This window comes from Tasmannia lanceolata, unplaced genomic scaffold (assembly GCF_043159265.1).
Source record: "Tasmannia lanceolata isolate RefF3 unplaced genomic scaffold, GAP_Taslan_0.1 ptg000004l, whole genome shotgun sequence".
NCBI lineage: Eukaryota > Viridiplantae > Streptophyta > Magnoliopsida > Canellales > Winteraceae > Tasmannia > Tasmannia lanceolata.
Genome location: NW_027518681.1, coordinates 3,718,917 through 3,742,747, shown reverse-complemented (window position 1 = coordinate 3,742,747; position 23,831 = coordinate 3,718,917). Strand labels below are relative to the sequence as shown.

The 23,831-nt window shown below is 39.8% G+C and overlaps 1 protein-coding gene across 3 annotated transcripts in view; it reads left to right on the top strand.

Annotated features, from left to right (window-relative positions):
- The first annotated feature begins 580 nt into the window (after positions 1–580).
- The window catches only part of QWRF2 (QWRF motif protein (DUF566)), a 29,683-nt gene continuing 6,432 nt past the window's right edge, over positions 581–23,831 (top strand). Inside the window, exons 1-3 of one of the 3 annotated variants that reach the window (XM_077377676.1) lie at positions 581–732; positions 3,767–5,293; positions 12,146–12,265. In XM_077377676.1, coding sequence (XP_077233791.1) covers positions 3,842–5,293; positions 12,146–12,265 — 1,572 coding nt within the window. In that variant the 5' untranslated portion in view covers positions 581–732; positions 3,767–3,841. Of the gene's footprint in view, positions 733–3,487; positions 5,294–12,145; positions 12,266–23,831 lie in introns of those variants that run through there. The other 2 variants (XM_077377677.1, XM_077377674.1) reach the window with 2 other exon arrangements.

Here is a 23,831-nt window from a genome sequence, read left to right as displayed (position 1 = left end):
TACTATCAAATACCCATCTAAGTAAAAATTGATTAAGGTTGGTTCAAGTTATCATTTTTTGTGCGTAAAAAAAGTAGGTTGTTTTAGAATTGTACAGCCCACACCCTAGGATGATCCAAACCATCCATTTGATGGGTCACAACGTTAAACGGTTATGCCCCAAAAATCATTTCGAAATCTCTATAGATCGGAAGGTTGGGATCATCCTATGGAAATGGATTTTTGGCCATAATCTATTTATTTTGTGGCCCCTCAAATGGACAATTTGGGCTTACACTATATAAAATCTCTTTTTACTTTCCAAACTTTTCCCGAAAATTCCTGCAATCCACAGAGGGATTAATTCCTTTGGTAGGCAAGTAATTGTGAATAGAATAAAGAGGGGGGCGGGACCCAAAAGGCCAAAAAGGCGGAGGAATTGGAAAAAAAAGGAGCAAAACCTCGTTGAAAGCAAGAGAGCGAGTGTGAGAAATGAGAAATGAGAAATGAGAAATAAGAATGGTGACGGGGCATCCTAGAAAAGCAAGCTTGGCGTGCAAAATTATAACGAGAGAGAGAGAGAGAGAGAGAGCTTTTTTGGGTTCTTTTGTGGCCTTCCTCACCACTCACGCATTTGCATTTTTTCTCTCTCTCTTTTTTTTCCTGCTACATCAAGACTCTAACGCTTGCTATTAGATGGTTTTTTTCCAAGGAGATTATGGTGGATCATCTCTCTTCCTCTCTACTCTTTAGGTAATACTCTTTCATCCTCTGATTTTATTTTAAAAGCTCTCTCTCTCTCTCTCTCATGAAATGATTGCTCATAGTTTTAGGACTGTAAAAAACTTAAAATCCTACATGGGTTTCTTCTCTTTTAGCTCAAATTGGACAATTTTTTTTTTTTTTTGAAATTTCAAGTTGAATGGAAGATCAATGAAATGGGTTTTCATTGGGAATTGTGGGTTCTTTTCGATTTCTTTCTTGCTGAAGGAAATTGCAGAGGTGGTGAAATTCAAGTTTTTTCAGGCACCCTTTTTATATATTTCATCAGTGTGGAGAAAAGTTCTAATCTTTTTTAATAGAAAAGAAGTGCATAGATTAAATCAAGGGAATTCAAATGTCAGCCCAAAATTCTGGTTACACTCTATGGAAATATGATTGCTTTGAGTTACAAATGCAATGTCTGGATAATTAGAAGAAAATGTTTGCATGAAAGAGACAAATGCAACATTTCTTTGCACAACAATCTTAGGAAGGTGTTTTGCATATTGAAATTAGCATATCATAGGGACCAAAGACATTGCCTGAAGTTTGTGTAGTATTCCCTCAAGAAGAATTTCAATTTTAAGTTTTTAATTAGATTTATGGCTTGTTTGTAGTGCAATCTAGTCGAATTTTCGTGCAATGTGTTCAAACTTGTAATATAAATGCACCCAAAACCCCGTTAAATTGTGCACCCAAACTAGCTCTTAAGGTTCTACAATAGACTTAGGTCCATTTTGTTAGGAATTTTGAGAACCAATTGTGAGTCCAAAAATAGATTATTGGACTCAAATTTAGATTCATCTTGTTTAAGCCCTGTTCGTTTTATATTTTGACCACCGATTGTGATTCGAAAACCGATTATTGGATTCAAAATTAAATGTGATTTTGAGTCCAATAATAGGTTATGGGCTCACAATAGGTCGTCAAAATCTCATACGAACCGGGCATTGGGATTTTGAGAACCAATTGAGTCCAAAACTGATTATTGGACTCAAGTTTACGTTTAATTTTGAGTCCTATAGTCAGTTTTGGACTCAATGGTTCACAAAATCCAAGACAGACAGGGACTTAATTTTGAGTCCAATAATCAATTTTGGACTCGCAAACTGTTCTCAAATCCAAAACTAACAAGGCCAGAGGCGCTGTATAGATGTGGGGAGTTTCTTTTGGATTTCTTTTTGCATGTAAAATGAATTTTACCGCGGTAAACTCATTTTGCATCTTTTTGTTTTCAAAATCGAAAATATTCCCTGTTTTTTTTATGGAAAATTGCAAACTTCCTAGACACTGAAATTTCATTTTCTATGGAATATTTTTTCCATAATTTTATTTTCCCTAGATCCAAACACGCCCTTTAGGTCTATTAAAAGGTATAGTAACAAGTAAATATAAAAGTAGAAAGTCTTAGAAAGAGAAATTTTATGGTGATAGAAATTGTTTAATTTTAGATTCTCTCCAGCCTAATATTTTAAAATATTTAATAAATATTAATGTTAGGGTGGTTAAAAGGCTTGAGTAAGCATTGTGGGGATTATTGAAAGAAAAAACAGGTCTCTTTTAGAAGCCGAAACAAAAGAATAACTTATAATTTTTTGTTATTTTAGGAATTGAGTGAATAGAAAAGAAATTAAATTTGGTTTCTATTGGTAGGCTAAGAAAGTGAGGGGTTTAACAAGGACTTCCCACGGTCTCTCATTATATTATTACTCTTGCTCAAGTATGCTTATCTAAGTACTTATACATTCAGTGCATTTGTGTTGGTATGATTACACCCTAAATAAAGGAAATTAAGGGTCGCAAATTAAGGGTGAGAGAGGGAGAGATTTTGGGATGCAAGGAGTGAGGAGATGGTGCTAAGTGACTGAAAAAATTCGGAAAAATAAAACTCTATTTTGAGTAGAGTTTTTCTTTTCCCTGTTTTTCAACCACTTCTCACCCTTTCCTCACTCAAGTCCTCTCAATCCCTCCCCTTCCCACCCTCTTTACCCCTCTCCCACCACTGGATAAACCCAATATTTCCATGGAAAAAACAAATTCCATGGCTGCCCATCTTTCATAACTAGCCCCATTAATATTCCATGAGATATTTTTTTCATGGTTGCCAAACATGCCCCTGATTTCTTCAACTGGTAGGATCCAACAAATGATAACTCAAAGTCTCAACTGCTTTAAAGTCGTTGCTTTCTAACAACTTTATGATATAAGCTTGTAGGTGTGGGGACTCAACCAGCACAAACAAGAGAATGTCAATCCGAAACAAAGCTATCCATTATTTTTTTAAGCTGCAAGAAATTGATTGAACAACATCTAACAACAATTTGTATCTTCAAAAGTGTAATTAGTTTTTTAACCCTTCATAATGAGATTGAGCATGTTTACCTTAAAACAAGAAATTTTAAACTTGTTTATAAATCTTAACGTACATCACCCACAACAAAGATCTGTTCTGCCACTCTCAACCATTCGATTATGGATCTTAGTGTGGTCAAATGATCCAAACCATCCATATGGTGGGTAATGAGGGGTTTTGATAGAAACTGGTGCAATACATTACAATGCCCACCATATAAACGGTCAAGATCAGCCAAAGAGAAGCTCAAATGGGTTCCTTATTTTCTAAACTTATTCTCTAAAAGAAGATTAGAATTACCTTATTTTCTAATGTTGTTCTCTAAAATAAGATTAGTTAAGAAGCAAAGAAAAGTTATGTGCCGTGTAAGGCTTGAAGGTTATATACTTAAATGACTTGTTTTTGAAGGGACAAAACGCATGTATTTTCTAGGCTAAGAAGCCTCCCTTTCCATATCTCAAGCATATTTCTCTGCCAGAAAACCGTAACCGACTCTCTCCCCCTAACTGTTCTCCTTTCCTTAATTTTTCCTCTCATCTCAACACTCTAAGATTTCTATCTCTCACTCTCACTACTAAGACTTAGAGTACACAAATGGGTTTTTACCAACAAGTCCAAAAATCCTAATGTGGGTTTTTGTTAGTGATCTTCCATTTTATTTTTCCAATGCAGGGAAGGAGAAAGATTGGTGGGTTTTTTGCTCTGAAATCAGCATTGTAAGGGAGATGTGAACAAAGATCTGATAACATGGTGGCTGCATTTGCCACACCTTCAACACCAAACCCTAAAAACCCAAGAGTAGAGAACAATCAAAACCCAATTAGAACTCCTCTACTTCCATCAGAGAAAGACAATGGGATTAATTCTAGAAGACCCAAAGGCAGAGAAATCACTTCAAGGTATATGTCTTCTTCTTCTTCTTCATCATCATCCTCCTTTTCTTCTAGAAGATGCCCTTCTCCTCTTGTTACAAGAGACCATTCTCATTCTAACCCTAACCCTACCCCTAACCCTAACCCTAAGCGCGCACAATCTGTGGAGCGAAGGCGGCCAACGACACCCCGTCCGGTCACGCCGTTGCCGGATTCACGACATAGTAATGCCGGAGCTCCGGCTGAGGTTTCGGCCGCGTCTAAGCTGTTAAGGACTTCTACAAGGAGTCTCTCTGTTTCGTTTCAGGGTGAAACATTTTCGCTCCCGGTTAGGAAGGCGGCTGCGGCGGCCCCGCCGCCGGCTAGTAATGTGAGGAAAGGGGCCACGCCGGAGCGCCGGAGGGCGACTCCGGTGAGAGGGAAAATGGATGGAGGTGGAGATCAGGTGGAGAATTCGAAGCCTCCGGTGGATCAGCACCGGTGGCCGGCGGCGAGAACGAGAGATTCGAATCCGCTTTCGCGGAGTTTGGATTGTACTAATGAGAGGAATGAGAGGAATAGAATTGTTGGAAATCGGGCTTTGATTCGGCCTTTGCAGCAGTCTATGATTGATGAGGGGAGGCGGGTTTCGTTTGATGGGAGATTGAGGGCTGATTTAGGCAATGCCGAGGCCGTGAAGAGCTTATCCGGTCAGGGGACGGTGTTTGATGGTGACTCTGATAATGGGTCTGCTGTTGTTTCATGTGATCATATGGCTTCTGATACAGAGAGTGTTTCTTCTGGGAGTAATTCAGGGATACATGAATTTGTTGGGATAACAAAAGGGCGGCGTGAAATTAGTGTTCCTGCGAGGTTTTGGCAGGAGACTAATAGTAGGTTGCGTAGATTGCAAGAACCAGGACTGCCATTGTCAACAACTGGTTCAAGAATGGCATCAAAGAAGGGTTTACCAGATAATAGCCCTTTATCTTCTCCTCGCACTCTCACAGCGACTCCAGCATTGTCATCACCTCTACGAGGACCTGTTAGGCCGCCTTCTCCGAGTAAGCTTATGGGGTCATTGGCATCTTCTTCTCCATCAAGGGGAATGCCAAGTCCAACACGGATGAGGGGTACATCTGTGAGTTCTGTGAGTTCTGTGAGTAGTCATTCAAGCAGCACACCTTCAATTCTGAGTTTTGTGGCGGATGTTCGGAGAGGGAAGATTGGGGAGAATAAGATTGAAGATGTGCACCTGTTTAGGCTGCTGTATAATCGGCACTTACAGTGGCGGTTCGTAAATGCTAGAGCAAATGCTGTCATTTCAGTGCAAAGACTGGTTGCGGAGGTATGGGTCTATGAATTTATACCATTTGGATTGTATTATCATGTTCTAGATTTTCTACTGCAAGTTGTTATTTGCTGGAAACTATTCTGCTAGTTCTGTTGTGGATGCTATCTAATTGTATTGATTCAGTGTGTTTATCTCACTGTTTCAAAACTCCCGTGTGTCATCGTTGACTGCCCTGAGTTGACTCCCTTTTGCCTTGGTAGCGTTCCTGTCTGAGTCCGCTTTTTGTTCTACAAAGTCAATCAAAACTCCTTTTGACACTCCCAATTTATGACCGGTCAATCGAGTACTCAGCTGTGTCAATCGAGTACTTGATCGCGTTGTGCTGAGTCGACTATGATTTGCTTTGGCCGCATTTTCACCCGCATTCGCGTTTTGAAACACTGGTTTATTTATGCAACCTCGCAATTTGTTGTCTCTTTTGTGAAATCGCTACTGTTGATTTAAGTTTCACCCTTCTAAGAGAATATACATTATAAACAATGATAAAATCTTCTCTAGAGAAGTGTCTTTTGGTTGGAAGGAAACTTGCAAGAACTGAAGTATCTGCAAATGATGAGTTATTTCTAAATTTCTTGCAGCAACATTTGTATTGATTCCAAAGTGTTTCATCTATTTAATATCTCATGTCTTGTTCTCAAATCTTTGTATGCGTGGTATGTAGTAGCAGGGTGCTTGTTGTTTTTGGCTTTTTTGTTTTGATTTACACTTCATCTGGGTACTGTCAATCCTTTTCATTTTCCCAATAAAATTGTTGAATCACCAAAACTGATTATAGAATGTTTCCCCAGAACAATAAAATTAATGCATCTTTCTGAAGACATGTATATTGTATGATGTGGTATAGAGAACATCTGATCTCTACTTGGTGGGTGGGCAGCGGGGCCCTATGATTATGAAAATTGTGTGAAAGTTTGCATTGTTGTCCTCATGTTCCTTTCAAGATGCATTTTGCTTCGGTATTTTGAGTGATAATAAGGGTCTGTTTGGTTGCACAAACATAAGGAAAATCAAATTAAACAGACATATTCCTTTTCCCAGCATTGGTTGGTTGCCAAATATTATTCTCATGGCAGTCCTCGTTGGCTGTGAGTTTTCTAAATGCAAGCCATTTTTTACCGTTTGACTTTCCTCTCAAATCAAGAGGAAAAGTAAAGGAATGGCCCCCCACAAGATAACAGCATAAGTTAACTTTCTATAATGCCTAAGCCAAATTAAAAGAAAAATACTTTGGCTTAAATTGCTTCTTTCCTAACAAATAGTAAAATACACACATTGCTGATAAGGCTCACATGAACCCATCACTTGAGTGACTTATAAATAAGATGGCCTCACTTAAGTAACTTATAATAATAAATCAGATGGGTTTTTTTTTTCCAATGGTAATCAGATGGCTTTTGTGTCTCTTATCATTTATTAAGTGGCTTATAATAATACATCATATGTCCTTTGCATCTTCTATCGTTTATTCCTTCATTTATTTTTAGTCAATTGAGCATAGGGATGCTCTTGGATCAATTCTCCCTTGCTCCCTTGCGGGGAGAAATTTGACCTTTTTTGACTTTTCTGAACTCATGGGTCATGCATCGCAATCTTTTCGTGTTGAATTAACTTCTTCATTATAGTTGCCTTTCTTATCCTCAGCTTTGTTGCAAATAGGTGGTCACGACGATTTAAGAACAAAATTCTTGCCCCATGATTTGAAATTATACCATTTTAGAATGAGTGTCCTTGTCAAATAGCAATGGCCTTCCCTAAAGGATCTGGCTGCGTCCATTGGTAGGATGTTACACCACATCTCATCCTTGCTTTTCTTTCCGATTAAGAATTGTATAACACAATGGGAGTCCTTCCGATTTCCACCGCTAGAAAAGCCACGCAATCCTATGTGGTTGAGGATGACACACATTCTTCATTCCATCCTTTTGACAAGTTTGAACTAGGTCATGTTTTATGTGCTTCATCCATTGTCTGCCAATTAACAAACTTTTCGTCCACATAGTACTCGTGTATGGATGATATTGCCTTCCCCAATCTTCATGTCTATCCAGTGTTTGAAAACGTGGATGCGGGTCAAAATGCGGCCAAGAAAAATCCTTGTCGATGGTGTGGATGCGGTCGAGTACTCGATTGACGCGGTCATAACTCGGAAGAGTCAAAGGAGTTTTTATTGACTCTGTAGGGCAAAATGAGGAACGCAGCAGAGGGAAAAGGGAGTCCAAGATGACACGGGGGAGTTTTTAAACTAAATGTCTATCCCTGCGGCATTTAGTAATCTCTCTATAAGTAGACACTCCCTATTCCTTGTGGACTTCCATTTCCTCCTCGTTTTCTTCGTCTGAGGTCATTGTTGTCTGTGGGCATTCATTTCCCATCTTTGTTGTTTTCCAGCCGTTGTAGCACTTAGGAGCATCCCATACTTCCTTTTTTTTTGAATGGCAAAAAAATTCATTAAAATGGACCAAGATGGTCAAATGCAAAGAGAAAGGGAAAAGATATGGTACAATAAAAACAAGGGATTTGCTAGGGTCCATCGCAAAAGGCATTTCACAGCTGGTCTGTCGCATGTCAGACCAGCCACCTCCTGGATGAAGACAACAACTTTTGTCTCCATTCACGAGGTGGGTGGTTTGACATGCGACAGACCAGCCGCGAAATGCCTTTTGTGATAGACGCTAGCAATTCCCTAAAAACAATAAATGAGTCAGGGGGTAAAAAATCGAAAAGCTCCAAATCTTCCTTCTCCACCCCTTCTCTACCTAGCCTATCAGCATCACATACTTTCTTTGGTTTGTCATTTCCTAATTTGCCTCGCTTCACTCCATCCTTAGATATTCCACTGGATGTGTTAGCTTGTGTTTGAATCTTTGATGCAAACCTCGGGTTCGCAAATCAGATTCGGGAACTTTCGGGGCAATAATAGGGTTACTAGTCCAATTAGAACAGCAAGCATACATTCTCAATCAGTTTAAACACAACATGGTAATCATTCACAACTAGAACATTCATAGAAAATGTACCATTCAAAAAAAAGAAGAAGAACATTCATAGAAAATTATAATCTATTCAATCAAAGTTCCATACAATAGATCCTAATCAATCGAACCGGCTAATAAAGAAATCAGATCACAAAATTGCCTATAACAAAAAAAGGTATCGGATCTATAATAAAACTAAAATGGTTTGATCAATCTTTAAATGGTATCCAAGGGTAGGACAATGTGAATGATTCAAGATCTGATGGTGATGGGTAGTAATGGGGTTTAGGAGAATGATTGGGGAATAAAGGGTGAAAAGAAAAGAGTGGAAAAGGTTTGAGAAGGAAAAGGGAGGAGAAGAAAGGAAGGGGAATCATAAGGAAAAAAAAGTGGAGAGAGAGGGCGTGGGCATACTTGGGGGCATGGTTTTAAATTTCGGTTTCGGCTAAAATTTCAGACTTATCCGAATCCGAAATTTTAGCCAAAATGCCGAAATTTCGGGCGAAATTCCATACGGCTAACGGAATACTGTTTTTTTTTTTGGGACGAAATTTCGACGTAATTTCGTTTGAAACACTTTGACGGAATAAAAAAAAAACTATTTTATTTCGGGAATTTCGATGAAATTCCCGAAATTTGGTAAATTTCGGTTTCGGTCCTCACCGAAATTTCAGATTTCGGAAACCATGCTTGGGGGTGCTTGGTCGTTTACCCAGGTGGGGGGGTTGAGTTTATATTAGAGGGGGACTTAGAGGGTTTTGTGGTGGGCGATTTGGAAGGGCAAATGGGTAGGGCTTTGGGTATAATGTTATGGGTCATCAGTAGTGGCCTTGGGTAGAGGGGTAAGGGTAGTGCGCCACGGGTAGTAATGTGGGTAGTGCGCCACGGGTAGTAATGTGGTCATCCCCCACATCTAGGTGGAATCAAATGTTACCAATAACCAAAATATGGTGTACAAACGAAATAAAATAAACACATCCTAAATAAAGAGATAATCCCAAGTTCCTAACCCATGTGGGAAGAACTTGATTCTGCCGAGTAAACATCTGAAATGCAATCATATAATTCCTCATGAAATCGTCATAACACGGCCTCATCCATCCACCAACAATCAATTAAAGTGTGTTCCCGCCAAGGAACTAAATATCTCTTGTGAGGTCCTCCGTTGGTTTCCATCATCCTAACATTCATGATCTCCTCTATATGATCCTCTACTGTTGAACTCACTCCGAAAGGTAATGAAGTGATGTCATTGGGCTCTAGAGGGTCTCCAAGGTACTGATAAAGATAGGCCTCAGTCTAGAATCACTCATGTCAAAGAAATGGCATAATTAGATCTCCAACGTGAAAGGGCGGATCTCTTGCATTAGACCCAGTGAGAAAAGTTCAAATACCAGGGAGGATATGTCTAGTCATACTTTTAGTAGCCCCATTTATTGGGGAGCTTGAGGGCAGCTCTAATGGGATAACTGGATAAGATATCCTTCTTGTATAACAGTTGTTGGAAGCCATGAGACAGGTATTCTCACCTTGAATCAGATATCGGAACCTTAATCCTTGATTGACATTGTGTTTGCACGATCTTGAGAAAGGTACCGAATACCATTATCACTTTAGATTTTCTGCATATAAGAAATATCCTTGTATTTATATTTTGATTGCAAGAATTTGTTTCAGAAAATCCAAGATCTAGGTTTTGCTTTTAAACAGAAGTAGAGGAAAATGAAGAGAAAAAAAATAAGAGAACTTTTTTTTTTTTTTGGGTGAGAAAATGTACCACGAACTCACTCTTTTTAAATTGTTCATATGATATTTACTCAATGACAAAAACCCCTGAATACATATACCAATTTACTCATGTCCATTCTCTAGCTACCCTAAGTTAGCAGATTATAATTGTTACCATCCTTTCTAAGAGGTATCCAATGGGTTTTCATTCATTACGGTGGTTTTGAAAAGGAAATTATTGTTTAGGTCATGTCAAGGTGCTTGCCACTAGCATTGTGTATTTCTCCGATCACATTATTTTTTATTTGTTTTCCTTCGATTTTTTCTTTTGATACGCCTTGACAGGGGGAATCTCCAGTTTTACTTCCTCTCCCATATGTTTGATAGAACTGACCACAACCGCTGCCATGCCCTCAATGTTTTGTCTACTCCATCTCCATATATTATTGCCTTGCAGTTTACAGATTGTACTGCTCACAGTACTGCTGCTCATCCTTTTAGGGCATGTGCAAAATTAAGAGCTCTTGAAGGCCTATGTCACTTTTGACATTCTTAAGAATCTCACAACTGGTCAGCCTTCTCAGTCGACAGCTGCTATAGAAGGCGAGTTGATACTCAACTCGATCACCGTAACCATACTTCATCCTCGGGTTCCTCGAATTCCTGGGATGAATGTCATTGGCCTTGATTTTGATGAAATAGTCTGGATAATGCGACTTTTATAGAATGTTCAGCCCAAGTGTCAAAACAGTCACACTTACCATTGTTCTTTCTGTTGTTATTTTCTTATGGATGGTCTGTTCAAAGTCAAAAATGTTTTTCAACATGGTTTCGATATGATATGTACACCAGTCCAGGCTTTTAAAAACCTGGAAGCAAAGGGCTTGTTTGTAAGATTCACAAAGCAATTTATGCTGTTAAGCAGACCCTTTTGATTGTGGTTTCAACACTTCAGCTTTTCCCTTTCGGAATTTGTCTTCGTTACAATAAAGTGGATTCTTTGTTGTTGATTATTTTCCCTGGTAACATTGGCATCTTTATTCTATTATTGTTTGTGGATGGTAGTTTTCTACAACAGATTGGGTGTCTTCTTCTTCTTCTTCTTCTTTAAATGGTTCAGCAGATTGGGTGTCTCTTGTCTCTTTGACTTATATTCAACATCTTCTTTTTAAAAGATATCTATATATGAAAGTTCTAGGCCTTTTACATTAATTTCTTGGCTTTGAAGCTGCTAAGTTGACAAGGGTATTTTAAATTTCTCAATATTAGTATGACAAGGAACTTCAGCACATGTTGACACGGTTGACTATTGCCCCATCACCTTAGCTTGCAATGATTTTTCTTGGTTGAGGCAACACTTTTAGGTCATGATCTTTTACTTTAGAATTATGTTTTTCATACAGTATTTGACATGGATTCTCCCTGCATTTCTCACATGGTCAACCCTTCTACTAGTTCGTTGGTGATCCAAGTGATATTCAAATTTGTAGCTGTTCATAGACCCATATTCTTTTAAGGGCATTTTTTTTTCACTTGTTGTTCTTATTCATCCTACATGGTTCTTTGGTTCGCGTGCACACATTGATGCAGAGTTTGTTGATTGTCTCATATGGTCACCCCACCTTGGGATTTGATGTTTTCCTCGTGATAATTTAGTCTTCTGCAGTTTCAAAGAAACGGCTCATTGAGATTGATAGTCACTTTATTCAGGAAAAAGTTGCATTTGGTGATGTACAGATTATTTTTGTTCTACTCTTCAAGTATCTGATGTTGTCATGAAAGAATTTTCTAAAAAACAGTTCTAATGGTCTCGTAGCAAGTTGGCATTTCTTATGCTTCACCTCACTTGTTGGGGAGTATTACGAGAAAAAATGTATATTATTTTGTCTTTGGTTTTTTATTTTATGTAGAATCCCCCTTTTGCCCTCTTAAGTTACTCTTGTTTTGTGTTTCAATTTAGGCTCACATGGAATTTCATGCATTTGATTATTTATTATCAATGTTTCTTTGCTCCACCCACAATTTTTGTGCGAGTATTTTCCTGTTTTTTCATTAACGTCAAATGGACTATTGAGATCCAACATGTATTATACAAAAATTCCATTATAATGTATTTAGCTAAGAATGTATTTCTCTCTACCAGAAAAATCTGTATAATGCATGGGTAACTGCCTCAGAACTTCGTGATTCTGTCACGGTTAAAAGGGTCCAACTGCAACGATTGAGGCAAATTTTGAAGCTAATTACCATTCTTAAAGGACAAGTAAGATTCACGTCTTCATCTTTTTTTTTTTTTTGAATGGTATTCATTGCTTCATCTTGGTTATATTTCTCATCTTTGTAGAACCTGCAAGATTTTCTGTTAGAACTCTTGGTGTGAGATCACTTCTAACTCGTAGTTAATTTGGTGATACATCATACATCTCTATTCTTCAATAGGTATTTTTGCTTCTTTTACTAGTAGAAGAAGTGACTTTACTAATGAAACAATCAGAAGAGTTTTTAGAGAATAATTTGTATGAAAATATATATGTAATCATCATTAATGAGAGATTACATGAATACACCTCACAAAATAGGAAAGGAAAAAAATCGAAATGAAATAAAAGAGCCCATGAAAAATCACTAACTCTTAACACTCATGTTGTTGCGAAGATATCTATCATGCCCAAAGAATCTCACCAAGACGATTTGCCCTAAATCATAACACTTAACTCTCAACGTTCATATTGTACCGAAGATATCTATCATGCCCAAAGAATCTCACCAAGACATCAATAGAGGGAATTTGTATCACCGCTTGACTTAATCGTAACACGACTTAATGTGTTTTTCCCTATCTTGTAATACATCAATAGAGGGTATTTGTATCACCGCTTAGGTTGCGTTCGACGACCATTCTCTTGATTCTAATCTGGAATCGAGAACATAATGTATTTTTTGAGTGTTCTTGGCAAAATAATCGTGTTCGGAAAACTCACGACCATGAATCCATTGTTTTGTTTTTTGAGCAGAATGATGTTCGGCTGTGATAAAAGAATTGATTCCGATTTTTTAGAATATATATGGATCAAATCAATCAAATGTTGGTCCCTCTATGGCACATTACTGTAACATAATGAAGCAAAAATGTAACTAGCATGATTTAAATAGGTAACAGCCCATGTGAACTGGACTCCATTTATACTGAGGACATGGATCACTTTCACATTTATAACCGAACAAGAAAAGACAGATCAATAACCAATAATGACAAAAACAAGATCTCAACGTTGAACCAGGATTGATCAGTTTTGTATTTTAGGTGTTTTTCCTACTTGAGAGAGAAAGAGAGGGAGGGAGGGAGGGAGGGATGGAGCTTTTCCGTCTCGTGCTGGCAGGAGTGTTGATTGAGGAAGGTAAGGAGGGTGAGATATCTGTTACTCACTGCCCAACCCCCCGATAAACTCATTAATAAGATTCCATCGCTATATTACTCCTAGCCCACGTTCTTCGCTCTTGATAGTGTGGAGCTTACCAACCCATCCTATATTCTGTTCGTTTGGGGGGATATCCTTTCAGGATAAGATCTTGACGATTGATCGTTTGCGCACTAAGAAGATCATCATTATCGATCATTGCTCCTTATATGTAGATGCAGGTGATTCAGTACACTCAACTCAACTCAACTCAACTAAGCCCTTGTCCCAAACTAGTTGGGGTCAGCTAATGACTCCTTTAGAAAATTTTTCATGAAGACCATGTTTTTGTTTTGTTTTGTTTTTTTTTTTTTTTGTGAATGGCAGCAGGAATATATTAAATCAAACAACGACCAAGATGGTCAGTGCAGAGGAACCCATGAAGAAAAACAAGACAGAGGAAAATACACGCCTTGGATTACACCCAAAGCAACAAGAAAAGAGAAAGAACTCAAGGGGTGAGGTAGTCAAACAACTCAAAAACATCCATGGATACCCCAGTTCTAGCCAGCTTATCCGCTACTTCATTCGTCGATCTTTTAACATGCTGGAATGAAATCGAAAAGTCACCTACTCGATCCTCATTCTCATCAAAGAAATGTGCAAAATGCCAGTGAAAAGAGTGAGATCCCTTTAGGTTTGCTAGGGAGGTGTGAATCCGGATTCTTCAGAAGTTTGGGGTGGTTTGGGTATTCCCTCACCGCTTAATTGATCTGTTCGATAGTTGTTCATACTCTCCTTGGCTTAGGAAAGGGAGGATTCTTTGGAGCGTAGCGCTTCTTGCTACTATATAGACCCTCTGGAAGGAGAGAAATGCATGGACCTTCAAAAACTCGCAAAAAGACCTTTCTTTATCTACATGAAATTCATTTCGCTTATCATATCTTGGGCCAGAATTCTTCCTTGCTTCAGTTTCTCCTCTAGCACAGACCTAAGACAGTGTTTGAGGGAGATCTTTACAAGCAGGGAAGGGATTGAGAAGATCGCTCCAGATGGACCCCTCTCACTTATGTTGGTTGCTCAGAACCCATGGATGCCTACGAAGCTACGACTATGGGGATTATTATCTGTAGAATAACATTTGATGGCACTCTTTTTAGATTCAATAAAGAGCTGATTACCTAGACCAGGTTATGCTGTCAGAGACGATCGATGTAATGTATCCAATGGTTCATGTGTATTTGATATTATCCCCGAACAATGGAACCAGGCATGGTCAGAATTCGGTTTATGACTTGCAAGTAACTTACCATGTTCCTCACATCAGATTTAGCTTGTGTTGTTTGAGGTCTTGGCATTTCTCAAATGTGCTAAATGAGAATTAGCCTGCAATCTGAATGGAAGAGCACACATTAATCACACCAATTTTGGTTGCAAGGATTGCCCAATTTCAAGGTACAAGTTCGCCATATTAGGTTCAGTCAACACGGCATGCAATATCTCACTAATCGAGTGATTCTGCTACCATCTTACCATACGAACGTTCTTCTTAAGCTGAGCTGCATCTCAGGAAGTCTGAGTTTTTTTTCATAAAACCTAGATTATACATATGAAATGGATTGAGTTTTCTCCTGGGCATACCGTACAAAAAGAGGAATCCCCCAAAGACATTTTTTGAAGTGGCGCTCACTAAAATCCTGCTATAATATGTTATTTACCTATACTATCTGAAGTATTAAATTCCAAAATTTATATGCATATCTATGACATGTATAAGAAATGCAATGTAAAAATGTGGTATGCTGTTATAGCCAAATAGTTGAATATGGTTGTAGATGATACTGGTTAATCTACATCATATTGGGTATAGTGGACAAAACCAAACTGAATTAATGATTCAAACTATTTTAAAATGAACCGGCTAGCTTATGCGATAGACTGTGATCATCTCATTGATAGAGTACCATGAACTGCAAATTCGAACCCCAAGTGTAATAATGTACCTACTAGCTATGGTTCCATCCACTACTTCTGGACTGGATTGGGCCAACCAAAGCCCATCCTAGCCTTTTTGATATCTGCAGCCTGCCATGCTTGCACTTTTGTTTGGTCTCATTGGCTCGGGCGGAGGCCTGAAATGTGTCCTTTTGAGCCTCCTTCCACCTTAGGGTGTATTTTGAAGGTGTTTTAACTTCTAACACTCCAATAGTTCCTCGTTGCCTCTCAATGCGTGTCTTATGCAGGCAACCTTGTCAAGTAATATCTTGTCTCTCTTTTTTCTGTAAATGGCCCAAACCGAGGTTTTTGGTTTTGATTTTGATATGTGTTTCTGTCGTGATGGAAATGGAAACATGTCGGTTTCGGATGCAAAATTTCAGTAGAAATACTGTAAAATCATATTGAAACGAAGACCTTTAGAATAAAATGAAACTTCCAAAAGTGCTAGAATAAACACAAATACACATCCAACAGCCATCACATAGCCATAAAAAACCGTCCATAATGGTTTGACGACATTTAACACCTAGTGACATGCATTCTTGCACATGTCTGATAATTCAATACAAATCAGATTTCACATGTAATTCATAGAAATATTTATACATAATACATATACCACATTTTACAACATCAACACCTCGTAACATGCGCTGTTCGATAATTCAATACATATTAGATTCCATGTTTAATTCATCGAAATATTTTTTTTTGGTAGGTAAGCTGGGATCGAACCTGCGACCTCAAGGTTGAGAATCAAAGCCTCAACCATTGAGCTACAGGCCCAAACCCAATTCATAGAAATATTTATACACAATACATACGCCACTTTTCACATGCAATTCCTAAAAATATAATGATGTAACACATACTTGTATAGTATGCCACTAATACATTTACGGTTTTGGCTTCGGTATGCATTTCGGTATGTATATCTGTGGGGATGGAGACAGACAAATCTCAGTCGTTTCGTGTCGATTTCAGTGGAAGTTTAAAACCATGGCCTAAATAGGCTGAATTAATGAGAATAATAGCATGAGATAGTTCCTAATCAAGATAAGGGGTTATTATTTGGGTCGTAGCTAGGAAAGAATAATTGGGCTTATCAATTCAACACGTCCATGAAGTCAATGTATCGTCTTGGAAGCCATTTCAGATAGAGAAAAACAGAAGGGCTATATAGAGTACTTCTTTGCACAATGACATGAAACTCAACTTTGTAGGTAGTTTTTTGGGGAAGCCATGCGAGCTGAGGGAGTGCTTAGTAATGATAAGAGGGAGGTCTTGAAGTCGTTTTTTTAGGCCTATTGGTGTCAAAGATTCGAATGAGGTGGAAGCGAGTGCCTGCTGTTAGGCCTTTGTATCTACACCAATGTGATTCTGGGTAGACATTTGGTGGAGGTCTATTTGCCAAACCAACTTGATCAAGTGGGCAACCATTTATAGCCTTGGGTTACCTTATAAGACTTGCACATTTATGTATTAAATGTGGGGATTGCAGTTTAATTTTTTTGTTAGTATTTTAATAGACGCTAATGAAATTACGGCTAGATACAAATTAAAAAATTAAAAGAAAATAAGAAATTACGGATAGATAAGCGAGAAGATGTAAGTAGATTATCATTATATGTGGTGCAATATCTCCACCCTGCTGTAGTTTCTTGCATTCTAAACATATATTCCATTTATCATCTCAAAAATGAATAAATAAAACATAACACAAATTATTTTTTTGAATGGTTACCACACAACATTGTTACACCACTTTTTATTTCTTCTTTTGACAAGTACATTCTCATATAGGTAGTGTAATTTGTTCTTTGATACATTTGGGATTTTTACTGTACGATACTAGGGTATGTTTAGCTTTTTGTCGAAATAGTGATATATTGAATTAAAGGGAACCGAGATGGTCCACAAACATTATAGAAGGATTAAACACAAGAAAAAGAAAAATACAATTTACGGCGGGAGGTAATCAAACCACTCCAAGCCCAGCCTGCTAACCCCTGATTTGGCTAGAGAATCGGCTTCACCATTAGCCGATCTTCTAACATGCCTAAAGATAATAGAGGACCCGGACACCCAGTTTGAGATCTCCTCAATAAAACTTAGGAATCTCCAAGGCGGAGGCACCGAACCCGATAGCCATCTAACAACATTAGAGGAGTCTCCTTCTACAATCACCTTGTCCAAGAGATTTTTATCTAAATGTAATATACCATTATAAGCTGCTCTGACTTCCGCCTCACTTGAATCGCTTCTTCCACTTGGGCCAGAGAAAGCCCACACCACCTCACCAACTTCATTTCTAAATAGACGTCCAATACCCAACGACCCGGATTTCCAAAACAAGCTCCATCAAAGTTTAATTTGAAAAAACCAATAGGGGGCGGAACCCACTTCTGAATCACCCGAGGTCTTCTTTCCACCTCATTGCAAACTATTTGCCAACCCTTCCATAGGTCAAAAGCCGAAACAAATCTAAACAACGGAAGACTTCTCGCCCACTGAATAGGTAAATCAATAATTCTAAGAAACACCCAGTAGGACGATTTGGTTCTCTCTTCAAAGACCCTCTCATTTCTTTCTTTCCATAATGACCACCACATAGCCAATAGACGAATTCTCCATAACACCTTCCCCTTCTTCTTCCAAGGCACAAAGTCCTAACATTAAAGAAGATGCGATATTGATCTTGGGAACACCCATTGAATTCCAAACCTCACTAAAATCAGTCCCCATATTTCTCTCGCTACCCTGCAATGAATAAATATGTGATCTATAGATTCCCCATCCTCCAAGCGAAGAGGGCAATGGTCCACCAACCACATACCCCTTTTTCTCAAGAAATCTATAGTTTGGATACGCCCACAACTGCCCATGCAAAGAAGCACACTCTAGGGGACAATAAACTTTCCATACCTTGGCCGAGAGAGAATCCTCATTACTTGGCCCGAGTCGAGAATATAAAGACTTGACCGAGAAGGTACCCGATGAATTCCAAATCCAAAGTCTTCTATCTGCCCCGCACCTCTTAATATAACACTAACACCCTTCAATAAGCTCCAATAATTGCGAAATAGAATTCAACACTCTATCAAAAAAATTCCTCCAAAGTCTTCGACTCCAAATCACCTTATGATCAACTCGATCAAAGCATTCGCACACTAGAGCTTCCTTTTCTGTAGCTACCAGCAATAGATCTTGAAATAAATTTCCCAAAGGCTCCTTTGTACACCACGCATCTAAACAAAATCTAATACGATCTCCTAAATATACTTTGAAACGAATTCCCTTTCTGAACTCATGCCTCATCTCTAAAATATCTCGCCAAATTGTTAATCTCTTCTTCGCATAGGAATCATCTGATTCCCACTTTCCTGAGAGAAAACCATACTTACTACCAATCACCTTCACCCACAAAGAAGTTTCCTCCTCCCCAAAGCGCCAAAGCCATTTAAGTAGGAGAGCATAATTAAAACCTTTGATTCTTCTAATGCCCAAACCTCCATTCTTAATCGGGAAGCAAACCTTCTCCCATCTAACCAAAGGAATACATTTCTTATCATTCGATCCCCCCCAGGGAATCTTCGCTGAATCTTTTCAATTCTCAAAACCACACTCAATGGGCACTTGAATAAGGACATATAGTAAACTTGAATATTAGCCAAAATCGACTTAACCAAAGTCAGTCTCCCCCCTTTTGAAACTAGATTTCTCTTCCAAGTCTCCAATCTTTTCTCTATCCTTTCAACAATTGGGTCCCAAAGAGATTTGCTCGGTCTACCCACTCCCAGCGGTAAACCAAGGTAAGATTCATAACATTCCCTATTCCTAAGTTACCTAATTGTGTTCACTTAGTCCTTGCATATTTACCTAGCCTAGTTCACCAAATCTCAGCCTAATACCTAAAGTTTCCCCATTCTCTTGGCTGCTCTACATCAATTGGTATCAGAGTTGCACTATTTATCTTCCCTTTTGGTCCAGCATCAATTTGGTATCAGAGCTTAGGTTCGGATGACTACTCGAAGTAGGAAGAATTTTAAGTGAAGATCTGAGCCTATGGATCATATGAGATACGCCAAAAGAAGTATTACATTGCCATATTTTTATGGAAGTAATGGTGAACAAGAATGTATATTTTGAACTTGGGTCCAATGACAGGAGAATAAACATTGCCAGGTTGGCATTGGTTGGGCGTGCCAAGTAGTGGTGGATGAAGCTGGATAATCATTAATCAACGACACCCGTTTGGAAATACTCGTTGAGAGCCTTTCTGAGAGAAGAGTTAATGCCTAGATGTATTGCAATGATAAAATGTTGGGAGATCCAAGCAAAAAATTTGAGAAGACCAAAAACAACCCCACAATGACGGCAGAAGAAGACACCAAGCGAACCCACCACTTAGGATCAATCCTAAGGTTTCCAATGTCGGACCAAATCTACAATAGAATGGATTGGAGCATGAGAAGTCCAACAAAGAGAAGGCCTGTGCTATGGATCTTTCTAAAAGCTTGTGAAGACTAGGAGCCACCTGTTTGAGGAACTGAAAGGCTTTGTGAATGTATTTTGCCAAGAAAGCATACACAAGGTTGCTTGCTTCATTCGGCATTACGCAGTCCTGTGTGTGTGGGATGACTTTCCGTAAAATGCTTAATTTTAAGTGACAAACCATGTGAAAATTGTTATCCAAGGTAAGTTCTGTTAATACTCGGACCACATTCATTAGTCACGGATAAGGAAAGCAACCATAACTATTCAATGTTCATGGAAAGGAGTAGTTGCTAGAAGGCATCCGTGTAAACTTCAGATGGCAGCAAAGGGAGCCCAACATGTTACAAAGAATAAATTCGAAATGCAAGTTGAAGAATTTACATGGCAGCTACAACAAGAGAAAATGAGAATCGACATGGAGAAACACTTGACACAAGAAAATGCACGATTGCACTCTGCATTATAAGAGATGCAATGTCAATTCATGGTATCTATGTTACTATTCATAAAAGAGAAAGGAACCGCAAAAAGAGGAGCATTATAGGCCCGAAATGCCAATCATTTTGTGCAGAATATATATTCAAAGGAGCTACCAATAATATTGTTTGTCAAATTGAAAGGGCCACGGCTGAATCTCTACTACTAGGTCGAGAAGGACATGAATCAAGCCGGTGATGCTGCGTAGACAGATGGACCTACTTTTTGTCTATCATCAATGCCGAAGTATAAAGAATACATTGAAGGCACACTTAACGACAAGATCATATCTACTGAATGAATCGGTTGCCAACAGTATCTTGTTCTGTGAAAATACTTTGTTTGATGGAAAGGACAGCCATTCTCTTCTTGCATGTGGATAAATGTCAACCCTGATATCTAATACTTGACGGTGTCGAGTCTTTTTAATTAACTTTTAGAGCGTCTTTTAAGTTTGTGGATGATGTGGCTATGGGCATATCCGTCTTTTGTATATTTATCATTATATATAAATACATAAGTGAGGGGAGGCTCCCTAACGCACAATCTCTTTCTTTCATTCTCCTCCTCAACATGGTCTTAGAGCCCTAGGGTTTTGAATCCCTAGGGACCCCCATTGAAACGCCTCCCCTCTTCCTTCTTCACCCAACCTTAACCCATCCCCGCCCCACGCTCCTCCTTCTTCTTCTTCTCCTTCCCTCCTACCCTAACCCATCCCGTCCCACGTTCCTGCACCCCCCCCCCCCCCCCTTTTCTCTCTCCAGTACCCCTCGTCCTCTCTCCCTCACCCGCCCCCCCACCCCGGCCAACACCTCTCTCCATACTCCCGCCCATAGTTGCCGGAAACTCCTTGAACGGGTGGGAAACCCGTTTTCCCTAAAATGCGTTTCTCGAGGTTGGGAAACTTGTTTCCCCTAAAATGAGGGAAACACGTTTCGGAAACGTTTCAAAATATGATACAAAATTGGAGAAATGTTCCTGAAACACATGGGAAACATATGGAAAACTTATGTAAATATTGTGTAAACGTGTGATAAACGTAGACAACACTAAACGCATATGAAACGTGTAGGAAACATGTGTGGAACTTACGAACATCATTTTGGAAAAAACACATGATTTCCTAAGATGTTTCTCGTACGATTTTCTATTGTTTCTCGTTTCCCGTGTATTTTTTTTCACCTGTTTTCCGTTTCCATTTCACGTTTCGTTTCTCGAATTCGTTTCCCACCCTGGTAACTATGCTCCCGCCCCCACGCCACCTATCCAGTACCCCCACCCCCTGCCCCATCCTTCTTATTCTTGACCCCATTCCGAGCCTTGTCCAGTACCCAACCCTCTCTCCAACCCCCTATCCCCCTTTCGTCTAACCTCACCTCTCGTTTCCTCACTTCCACAACCCTCGTACGCCTCTATCCCCTTCTCCCTTCTCCCTCATGCACCACCTACGCTCTATTTTTGACCTATTTTGTTGATTGTACAACCCTAATCTATCTCCCTTCCCAAATGGCTTAAATCTCTAAAAATATTCTCCGCGGTTCCGATCTCATATCTTTATATCCGTTGTCTTCTTCATGTCATCAAGGGTTTCTCTCATGCCGTATTTATCATTTCTCTCTATCCGGAGACGCGATCTCCATTATTGATTTCTCTGATCTACGCCAAGGCATCGTTTCTTTTTCATCTGTTATTTTTCTCTCTTTGATTATTTCTTCATGGATAGCCCAGTGATTGAGGATCCCGCTCTCGTGTAGCCCACTGTGGCTATTGCTCCTCCGACTCGTCCATCATCTTCCTCATATATTCCCTCGTCTTCTTCGATGGATGATTCTTTTCCTCCCATGACCACAGTCCGGCTTGATGGTTCCTATTACCTGAATTGGAAAGTGGTTGTGGAGACCTATCTCATTGCTGGGGAGAAGATTTCTATTCTTCGTTGTGACCCTCCTCCTTCCGGTGATCCCACTTATGAAAAGTGGGAGCAGGATGATGCCCTTATCCGTACGCTCCTCTGGCAGAGTATGTCCCCTGAGATTTCTGAGACCATGATACACCTTCCCACTGCTCGCCCGGTTTGGGATCATACTACTACTACCTTCTCCGGGAAAGGTAACCTCTCTTGAATCTGTTCCACATATTTTCAGTGGATGAACCTTCGCCGCGGAGAAACTCCTCTCTCGACCTACTACAGTCAGTTTGTTTCCCATTGCCAGCAGTTAGATGTTCTTATGCCTCTTACCACTGATTTGACTACGGCTGCGCAGCAGCGTGATCAGATACGTGTGGTTCAGTTTCTCAAGACTTTGGGTCCTGAGTACATGCATCTCCGTCAGTAGATATTTGGATATGGCACGATGCCCTCTCTTCAGGAGGTTTACTTGTGTGCCCAGCAGTGTACTCTTGGTGACTCTGTGTCGGCCCCTTCGGTTGATACTACTGTCATTGATGCCTATGGCGTCGGTGACCGTGCTACTCGGGGTGGAGGCACCTTTGGTCGTGGCCGTGGCCGTGGCCGTGATCTTCCTGCAGGGCGTGGTGGCCGACCACGTCCATATTGCTCGCATTGTCGTCGTGAGGGACACTATATGGAGACTTGCTATGTTTTGCATCCTGAGCTTCGTCATTTCTCTGAGGCTCGTTTTGGCCGCTCCGCACACCTCGCTGCACCAGATTCTTCTGAGCCCTCATCTGCTTTCGTTCCGCCTAGCACTGGGCCTCAGGCTGATTTAGTTTTTATGTCTCGTGCCGATTATGATGAGTTACATCGTCTCATTTCTACCGGCCATCCCCCGACTGCGACTTTTGCTCAGCCAGGTAGCTCCATTGCATCTCTTCTTACTAGCTCCGACTCCTGGATCATTGATTCCGAAGCCTCTAATCATATGACAGGTACTTCTTCCACACTTAGTTAATTTCGTCCACTTTCTTATCAGTCCATCACACTGACTGATGGGAGCTCCACTCCTATCTCTAGTGTCAGTGATATTTCTCCCCGTGTTGGACTTACATTGTCCTCTGTTCTATGTGTGCCTAAGTCACCCTTTAGTTTACTCTCAGTTAGTCATATTACTAAAAATCTCAATTGTTCTGTCTCATTTTATCCTTCGTACTGTTTGTTTCAGGATCTCTTGACTGGGAGGACGATTGGCTCTGGTCGTGAGATTGATGGGCTTAATCGTCTGGACTGTAGCCCATCTCGTACCATTTTACACAGCTCTAGCGACGCATATCAGTGGCACCGCTGTCTTGGACATCCCAGCCTTGATCGTTTGCGACGGACATCTATAACTTCTTCTTCAGTTACCCCTTTTTCGTGCAAGGCCTGTGAACTTGGGAAACACCATAGGTTGTCCTTCCTGTCTATGCCTATTAGTCGGGCCTCGCACCCTTTTGATTTAGTGTATTCCGATGTATGGGGTCCCGTGCGGACTACCTCTGTTTTTGGACATCGTTATTTTG